Source organism: Camellia sinensis, chromosome 12, assembly GCF_055761805.1.
Source record: "Camellia sinensis isolate YWXY chromosome 12, ASM5576180v1, whole genome shotgun sequence".
In the NCBI taxonomy this organism is placed as follows: Eukaryota; Viridiplantae; Streptophyta; class Magnoliopsida; order Ericales; family Theaceae; genus Camellia; species Camellia sinensis.
In genome coordinates, this window is record NC_138972.1 from 128,202,365 (window position 1) to 128,212,719 (window position 10,355).

General features: G+C 27.9%; 1 protein-coding gene across 1 annotated transcript; it reads right to left on the bottom strand.

Annotated features, from left to right (window-relative positions):
• Positions 1-3,739: 3,739 nt before the first annotated feature.
• Positions 3,740-8,092, bottom strand: LOC114312250 (RNA-binding protein Y14). Its single transcript, XM_028258457.2, has 4 exons — positions 7,701-8,092; positions 6,830-6,966; positions 5,070-5,215; positions 3,740-4,075 (listed from the first exon to the last, which is right to left on the bottom strand). Exons 1-4 carry the CDS (start codon positions 7,978-7,980, stop codon positions 4,030-4,032), a joined length of 609 nt encoding a protein of 202 aa, XP_028114258.2. The 5' UTR covers positions 7,981-8,092; the 3' UTR covers positions 3,740-4,029.
• Positions 8,093-10,355: the final 2,263 nt, after the last annotated feature.

Here is a 10,355-nt window from a genome sequence, read left to right on the forward strand (position 1 = left end):
GGAATTAGGCCATCTCCAACGGTTCATCAAACTTTGCATCAGATTTCAAATTTGGTGAAAAAGTCACTTTTTGGAGCTCCAATGGTTTCAGCAAATTGGTATCAAAATGAGAATGGAACAAAAAATTCATCAAAGTGAGAACAGGCTCCAGATTTCACTATTTTACTGTGCTTTACCGTTGGGGGAGACCAACCAGTCAACCAGTTGGATGTCTAGCCGGTTGACCAACCGGTCAATCAGTTCTCTTTCAAATAGGTAGGTTCAAACAGGTCAAAAGGTTCAAACAGGTTAAAAAACAAATAAAAATTATCCTTATCGGTCGACCCTTCCCTCAATTCTGCATATATTTTGTTCGACAGGTTTGATGCTCACCGTTGGAGAAAACCGTATCAAATTGAGAAAACAACTTATTTTTTACTCAGATTTGGTGAAAAAAGAAATGAACGGTTGGAGATGCTCTTAGAAAGTTTTACCATGTGGAAGAAATTTTAGTTTGGAAGCACGTATGACCAATTTGAGTCTTAAAACAATATGTCAACAAAAAACTTATCAAAGACTCCTATGTAAAGAGAACACTTTTGTTTTTGTTTTCGGTTTTTTTTTTTTTTTTTTTGTATTTTTGTATTTTTGTGTGTGTATAACTAAAATCTTGAATCATACAAATGGTGTATATGAGATGAAGAGTACTGGCGATGTATTCTCTCTATTTTATCCAATCTCTTTTCCATTTAAGTGTTTACTGTTGTTAATTATACTTTAATTTTTTTGGGCACAATTTTTTCTTAGTCCAATAGATATGAGCACACCATTCAGTGTGTTTGGTTTAAATTTTTTGAATTAAGTTTTTTGAAAATTGAATTTTTTGGTTTTTGTATTTTTTTGTTTTTAGTGAATATTTTTAAAATTTTAAACATTTTTTTTTACCTTTTTAGATGTACCTTACTTAGATGTATCTAAAAAGTAAAAAAAATGTGAAAAAATATTTTAAAAAATTAAGAAATACATAAAAATACAAAAAATGTACTGAATTCTTGTATTTTTTTTGTATTTATGGTATTTAGTGAATTTTTAAAAGTTTTTTTTTACAATTTTTTTACTTTTTAGGTGTATTTATGCTAGGTGCGTCTAAAAAGTAAAAAATTTGCATAAAATATTTAAAAAATTCAGTAAAAACAAAAAAACACGAAAAATAAGAAAGTAAAATTTTATGAAAACTGTTTTTAAAAAAATGGAACCAAACATGGTGATTGTTTTTTCTTTTTTGCTAAAGTTTTAGCTCGAGGTCATGTGAGACAAATGGTTAGAACATTAATCTTAGATAATAAAAAATAATTAAAAAAAAAACTAAAGACCAAATAAGAGAGACAAAATTAGTTATATTAATGTATTATTTTGGTACATATGAAAAAATAAAAATAAAATATTTATAAGATGTTCAATCCCTTCCTTTTCTTTTATCTTCTTATATATTATAAGAATGTAGTATGGAACATGAAAGGCTTCCAAACCCTTAATACTAACTTTTCACTTTATTTTCTGCTGGTATTGTCTCAAGTCCCCTTTGCTAATTTTCCTAATTTCTATTTTTAAAAAAAAAATAAACATAACATTAAAAAATTGATATACAAACAGAGAAAGTTAATAAATTTGATCTATCTCGCTTCCGTTATAAATCTTTTTTAATTAACAAATTTGATCCTATCTGTTCAATTAAAATCTTTATTTTACCTTGCAATATCTATTTTATTTTTTTATTTTTTTTGAAGTATAACTAAACAAATCTAATTTAAAATTTTGATTTTTTTATTTGAATTTTTATTTTTTTACAAGAGCTTCAAACGTTCAATAGAAATTTTCAATTTTTAAATTTTTAAAAATAAAAAATATATTTGGCATAAAATGATAAAAAAATTACAAACCCACAAAATATTTATAACCATATATATATATATATATATATATAAATTAAAAATATATATAAACCCATGACAAATATAGATAGATAGATTTATGGCATTCAGTTTATTATTAATTCTTTTTAGCATATATATGTTTTAGACATTAGGGTGATCGAGAAACATCTTATTTATTGTTAGTATTATTTCATTAGTTAGAAATCAAGTTTATTGTTTCAAGAAAAATAGATAAGTTGAATGATAATAACATTTTGTGAATATCTGTTTTTTGAATTATTGTCTTTACTTATGAAATTTGAAAAAATGATCTTTATTCATTATGATTATAATTTTATGACAGAACTCAGAACTTAATGTATTATTAAAAAATTTATATACTATTAGCTCAGTTATTTTTATGTTATATTACCAAAATAAATACTTCAGTTATTTTTCTCTCATTTTTATTTGGATAAGTAAAAAAGAAAAAAAAGAAATGATTGTAATTTTTTTCTTTCTTATCTAGTTAGATTTTATAAGAGAAAAGGAAATAAATTATTTTATGCTATATTACCAAAATAACCTTTTATATTTTGAGGACATATGTGTCAATCATTTATTTCTTTTATTTTTACATGTACAAAATTAATATTATGAAAATATAAGAATTTGTTGATTTTTTTTCTTTCCTAATCTCTTCACTTTTGAAAAGATTGAAAATGAGGGTTATAAGAGAAATGGATTTATTTTCGTTTCTCTCCATTTATCTCTACTTAAGCTATTCAAACAAATAAGAGAAATACATATCTCTTCATTTATTTTATTTTCTCTCCAAATCACTCAATCCAAACATAGTAATTGCCAAGTGATTGGGTGTGTGTGAGTGTGTGATGTGAAATGAATTGTCGAGTCACTTTGAGCCCGAGTTGGTTTTTAAAACCGCCAACCATGCCGATCTGTTCAACCCGTCCCACCAAGTTGTATTATTGTGTTTGGTTTTGGTAGAGGGATTGAAAAAGAGGTTTAAAAAAGAAAACAAAATTGATAGGTGAAATATAAATAAAATATATCTAAATTTTATATAGTTTCACATAGTTTTTTATTTCTTTTTTTAAATTTTTAAAGTTTGTGTTTAGTTAGAAAATTTGAAAAATAAAAGAAAATCTATAAACGAAATGTAAATAAAATATACCTAAATTTTATATAATTTTACACACTTTTCTCTTTTCATTTACAAATTCTTAAATCGTGTCAAAGATGCACAGTTCTAATGGAGTTATTAAAAACCTAAATTAAGCAAAAATCAACATGAACATCAAATCAATTATAAAATCAATCACATAAATGAGATATAAAAATATCATCACGATGTTTATAATTTATTAAATTTTATTATAATATTTTATATAAATTAAATAATAATAATAATAATAATAATAATAATAATAATAATAATGTACAAGTGAAGTAATTGGTGTCAAACTATATATTTCTTGATCGATTGGGCAAATTGTTTTACATGTTTAGTTTTGTAATTAATTTTGTGTACATGTGTAGAATTACTGAGATTATAAAATAATTATTTCTAATTAACGAGCAACTATTCTCTCCTCACAAAAATATTATGTTTACCGTGTATAGAAGTCTAGGAAAAATCGAAGAAATTGAACCAACCATTCAAGATTGATAAAAATTTATGTTTTATTTTGATTTTGAAAACTTTTACATAGAAACAAACTTAACCAACAAAAATATTATATTCTGATGCATCTCAAGTCTTCATAAAAAGAAAGCACAACCAAAATCAAGCACACCCTTCTCACAATCAATGTGCAAGATGATCCTGGAAAATGGTATCAAAGGTTGATTGTCCAAGTGCAGAGCAATAAGCTAGTCCAAGAAACAACCATGAATACCAACCCAATATTGCAACATATTACATGATTTAGAAGAAACATCCTAAAAAACATCCACTAAAGAGGTTAAAAAACATCCACTAAAGAGGTCACGGAAGGGAACCTCAGCAAACAGAATAATAATCATTCACCCAATCAGTTACAAGTCAAAGTACCCAAAAAAAACTTGGCCAAACATTGTTTCTCATTCCAACATAAATCCACAAATCCTTGCATGATTAGAATCTTCTCCTAGGACTTCTTGAACGGTGTCCACGTGGTGATCTGCAATAATACAGACAAAAAAAGGTTTGTGCTTTATGTCTTGATGGAAGGACTCAAACCAATAAAAAATATAAGAAGATTATAAAAATGAATCTGCAAGTGAAAATAAGTACACCAATACACACTGATATTACAGCTTTAGTGACGTTTCAATCATTTTACAGCTATCAGATTTCATGTCATAAAGGGCTCTCACTAGAGAAGTGAATCAAATGAAGTCACGGTGACCAAAAAGATTCAAGTATTGCTATTTGCTGTCTCTTATTTCTCTCTATGAGTTTGATGAGACAATAGCAAAGCACCCCATGGCATCTAATGATGCTCTTTCTAATACCAGTCTATTTCAACATGAAATATTTAATATATGTTTGGTTTTTTGTTGATATGATGTGGTAAAAACAAATTACCTACTAAAATCTGGGAAAGAATTACCAACTTTGTCCCAATACAAGTCATTACCCACAACAAACATCAAAACCGTTAGCGCCCTCACAATGACAAAAGTATATGCACACAATATGAAATTCTTAATACGGAATTCTATAATAATAAAAGGTTATGTACCTGTGTAAATTTATATATATATTAATGGTCCTCATAATACCTTTTAGGATTTGCCATGTTAGTGTCTCAATGTCAAGTAGTATATGTAACCTGTATCTGTGTTTGTGTTACGTAGAACCACATATCCCATGAATCTCACTCAAGGGAAATGTGTGTGAATTCTTGTTTTCTTATGCATGCTCAAATCCACTAAACAAATAGGCTGTGAAGGAATAATTTATTCTATCCATTCAACAGGCGAGGATATATACAAGTGCTTCCCTGTCCCACCTCGTTCCCAGTAATACAAGTCAAACCTAAAAATAAAATTGTTTTTCCCCCTTCATTGTATTCGTTGTCCTGAGAATCCAACCATTGATTCACAGAGATTTTCCATCATAGATTTCAAGTACTTATATTGATAAGCACAAAGATTTAGCAAGGAACATACCTTCTCCTCATATTCCTCCTTTTAAAGGGCCCCTTGCTGAATGCCCAATCAACGTTGATGGTTTGAGTGAGCAATTCAGTTCCATCCATTTCATTTATGGCTTTCTGTGATTCTTCAAAGTTCTCATATTCAATTAGTGCATACCCCTGTAGAACAATATTGCATGTTGAGCAATTCAGTAAAACAACAATTTAGCACAAACCTTACTTATTGATTTTTAATTTTATTTAGAAAAATTCAAGTTTTGGGTAGGCAGACTTCAAACCCACAACCTATCATACTACCAAAACACCCCTTTACCACATGAGTAAAGCCCCATAGAAACTTGTACTGCAAAATACAAGGGAGTAGCCAAAAAAATTGAAACACATCATAAAATTATACCAAACAACATTCAACTTTTGCAAATCAGCAGTCTTCAAAAAGATGAAAGTTAGCTCTCACCCATGAGTTCCTCAACTACTAAATATGTTTCACATGGGAACTACTGATCAAAATATGTCTACACTAGTAGTAGTAGATAACTAGCCATGTTTTGATAGCATTAACTTTTAAAATAAGCATGGCACAAGATACAACGCCCTTTCCATCATCTTTTCCCAACCAATATACAAATGTGTCAAATTTTCAAAGTTCAAATAACCGCATCACATTTACATGGATTCGAGTACGGGTGTCAAGTGCGGACATGTTCAAGAATATGGAACATGATGTTACATGATGTTTACAAAATGAATATGGAACTTTTTATACATAGAACAGGGGTCTTATGTATAAATTTATACTAAACTATTACTTGAGCATATTTCTTGGATACATGTCTAACTAAACATGTAGGACACAATCACACAAATCTCATATCCTAAATCGAGTGTCAAATGGTACTTCACAAATTCAAAGGAATCCAAGTAATACAAAAGGCATCTCAAATTCTCATGTCATTTGAACTTCTTGACTACAGAGCACAAACACATCTCCTTCCTATTATGATGCCATGTCCATGTCCGACATAATATTGACAATCTGATACTCATCAGATGTACAGAGCCACATGTTGAACATGCATTCATGTGTGTACTATTTTCAAATATATACATACATGTGACTAGGTCATGCACCAAGGATGAAGTCTGAATTTTCAATTTTGTACAACAGTATCAACTAAAACAACTGCGAATAATTAACAAGTTAACATAGTTGCTACTTGCAAATAAGGGAATAGTAAACTAATCTTAAATTTAAAGAACAGATGTGAATGAATAAGATAGGATTTTAAATGGATAATAGGCCTGACTAACATACAACTTTTAGTTTATAAGGAATTGCTTTTAGGAGTAATCAAAAAATGCTGAAGCATCAAAGAACAAAGGTAGCCCACTTCAGCATAAAACCAAATCATGAAATGTTTCAAGGAAGGATACTTCTTTTTTATCAGCAACAATCAAATTTTATTGAAAATAAAAGAAGAGGCTTACGAAGAAGTTCTACGAAGAAAGTAGTCCTCCAAATTTTTTTAAAAAAAATAATGAAAACAAAATTACAACTTTCCAATCTCTAGAATTGAAAAGCAAAAGAACCCCTTTTAAGAGAGATAGCACTAAAACCCAAAAAAAGATAAATAACAATGATACAAATTATAAAATACCATTTTACATCAATAACTATCAACTACAATGTCACATCCACACATTACATAATTATGAGAGAATGAATGCATAACTTTATTCTTATTATCCATTATCAAAAAGCGTTTGTCTAACCTTAACAAATCCAGTTCGACGATCAAGATTCAAATGCAAATTCCTAATCTCCCCAAATTCGCCAAATGCATTCTGCAGATCATCTTCTTGTGCCTCTTCATGAACTCCAGTAACCAGAATAATCCATCCTTCAATGGCTGTAAAAATTCACCCACATTAGGACTACTATGTGGATCTTAAAACTTCTCTGTAAATATCAACACAAAAACTAAATCATAGAAAGCTATCTAGCTTTTACATACTGTACATTATGTGATAATACAGATGCAAAGAACTGATCTCCCTGACCTTCAACTCTAAAATATATATATATACATATATATTCAATCTTAAAATTTATATTAAAAAATAACTATAATACAATAATAGACATAAGCATAAACCAAATCAAACAAAACTAAACTGTGTGTCCTAATCAAATGGGTCAGCTACCTGAATCTTTTTTAGCTAGTAAGCTCTATCAAGGGCGACATAATCAAGTAAATTGAAAATTTTATATTTTATTCACTACCACATCACGTAACATCTCTATTTACAGTGATCATATCACTTTTCCTTATAGTTGCACTTATAGGTGTTCATTATACATGACCGAACCATCTAAAACCATCTTCTCAACTTATGATTTGATTTCTACCATTTTCCCAATATATACATTTCTAATTTTATATGTTTCTAGTCTTACCACACATTCGTCTAAACATGAATAGTTATTCTATAAAATTTTCTAGAATTCACCAATCACATAATATCACAAATGAAGTTACTCCAAATATATATATATATATATATATATATGGATATTACATTAATAAAATTAAACCAAAAAAACAAAAACTGAACTACAGAGAGAGGGGGAGAGAGAACAGACATCGTTCAGGACCGGGGCCGCCATCGGAGTTGAGGGAGTCGAAGCGACCGGCCAAGCGGTTGTTACGATCGGCATCAGACTCTTCTTGGAAACCACGGCCTTTGGTCTTCTTGGGAGCAGTGGTGGCGGCGAAGGCGGACGAGCCGCCGGTAATGGCGGACTTGAGCTTTGGGAGAGGAGCCCTAGGCGAAGCAGCGTCGACGTCAACAGTGCCGTCCTCGTCCATGAGATCGTCGTCCTCCGGCTCGAAGTCCACCGCTTCTACATCTGCGTTCGCCATTCTCTCTCTCTCTCTCTCTCTCTCTCTCTCTCTCGGGTAAGGGTTTCTGCGCTCCGAGGGTTTGGATTCGTTTTTACGGATCGGTTTATTTGGGGTAGAACTTTATTTATTTTTGTTCCAAAAAGAAAAAAAAAATTATCTAGTTATTTTAATTTTAATTTTTAAAAAATAAATAATAAAAATCTCAAAATTTTAACCTTATAATAAAATAAATCATTAAATTTTAATTTTATTAATTTAAACCTTATTTTTTATTTAATTTTAATATATACTATCTACCTATTTTAGTTAAATAAAATGATAAAAAATAATATTTTAATTATTAAATTGAACAAAAAATTATATTTTATACATTTTATATACACTTATATTAAATTTAATGACTATGATATTATTTTTTCTTCAATTTTATTTAACAAAAATGGACTGATAATTTAAATTGAAAATAAATCAAAAATTAGATTTTAAAATGATAAAATTAAAAACTCACGGTTTATTTTGTTACAATTATCAAACTTTTTTTTTTATATTAAATTACACTTTGGCTCTTAAAGATTTTTTTCATGCAAATTTATTTATTTATTTTAATTTTAGATAAATTATAATTTACCCCTCCTATCTTTCATCATTTTCTGTTAGTCTTTAATTTTTTTTCTCACTTTGACCTTTCATATTATACTTTTTTCCAATTTTATTACAAATCTAATTTATGTTTAAAATTATACATAAAAATATATTATTATATTAAAATTTGGATTGTGTCAGGTGTGTAAATGATATATAATAAAAAATTTATGACATGTGACTGTCAACTAATCATTTTTATTTTATTTTTTTTGTATAATTTTGAACATAAATTTGATTTACGAGTAAATTAGAAGGGAAAAAAAAAACTTACAAATATAAAGGGTTAAAGTAGACCCAAAAATAAATAAATAAATAATTAAGCGTGAAAATGAAAAATGGCCAAATATAAAGATGATTAAGTGTAATTTATTGGGGGGATTGGAGGGGGGACTATCCACTATTTGGATTACAATCCAAATAGTGTTCCTTATCCGCCGTTTGATTTTTTTTTAGTCCGCCGGACATGGAGTCCGGCCGGACTCCATGTCCCCCATATGGGGGACTATTGTGTCCGGGGGGTGGGATAGAATGTGGGGGACTATTCACTGTTGGGATTAGATGCGAAAATGACCATTTTGACCCTCTATTATTTAATTATGTATTATATTTAATAAAATTCAATAAAATTTAAATGTCTCAATTTAAAAATAAAATAATTTTATTTAACTTTTTATTGATGTTTTATTTATTTAAATTTTTAAAATAATTTTTTATAGATATTTTATTGATGTTTTATTTTAATATTTTGTTTATAATTTATTTAATTTCATTATTTAAATTTTAATATGTGTTTTATTTAAAATTTATTTAAAATTTTAATTAAAAAAACAATATAAATTTTTTATACAGGTTATACAGTATTTTATTAAATCAAATTTAGTGGTTATTTATTTATTTAATTGTGTAAAAAAATAAATTTATTTAATTGTGTAAATAAACAAACACAGTAAAGTTTTGCATGTAAAAAAAATAATGATTTGTTATACAATAATGATTTAAAACAAATTTTATTGATATTTTACTTATTTATTTATTTATTTAAAAAAAAAACGAATTTATTTAATTAAAAATAATTAAAATATTAAAGATATGTTTAATATTGCTATTACTTAGTAAATAATTGAAAAAGGGTAAAATAGTCTTTTGTTCATTTATCCTATCCAGTCCGTCCAACCAAACGTTGGATTCACTGAAAATAGTTCTATCCAGACATCTAATCCCATGAAAAAACAAACACAGGATACATATCCAATCCGACCAAATAGTCCGGGGGATTCACAGTCCCAGGACTCAAGTCCGATGGATTCTAATCCCCCATTTTCCAGTCCGTCCAATCAAACACACCCTTAACTTTTTATAAATAACTTGCACTTTTCATTTTCAAATTGTTGCTCAAATTTTATATTGATTCATCATTTTTTAATTAAAATAATTAAGTGTTCGTAATTTAATTTATATTTTATGGCAAATTACATTAATAGTTTTCGTAGCCTGAAATTTGTGTCACTTTGGTCTATAATTTTTCAATTATGATACATTTGATCCTAAATTTTGAATTTCATTTCAAATAATGACAATTGAATACACTATTGCTCCATTTTAATAACAAAATCGTTAATTTGATAAAATATAAACTAGTTTGACAAAAATAAATGTCAATTTTTTTTGTAATTTTTAAAATTTTACATTTTTAGGTATGTGTTTTGATGATAATCATATAATGAGTGGCTATTTTTGTTGATATTTTT

What these genes read in the sequence shown, in the direction of transcription:
- LOC114312250 (XM_028258457.2), bottom strand. Translation starts at nt 7,980, where the DNA reads ATGGCGAACGCAGATGTAGAAGCGGTGGACTTCGAGCCGGAGGACGAC. An exon ending in CGGCCCCGGTCCTGAACGAT is followed by an intron (nt 6,967 to 7,700) that starts GTCTGTTCTCTC and finishes GAATTTTTACAG; the next exon opens with CCATTGAAGGATGGATTATT. An exon ending in GTCGAACTGGATTTGTTAAG is followed by an intron (nt 5,216 to 6,829) that starts GTTAGACAAACG and finishes ATTGTTCTACAG; the next exon opens with GGGTATGCACTAATTGAATA.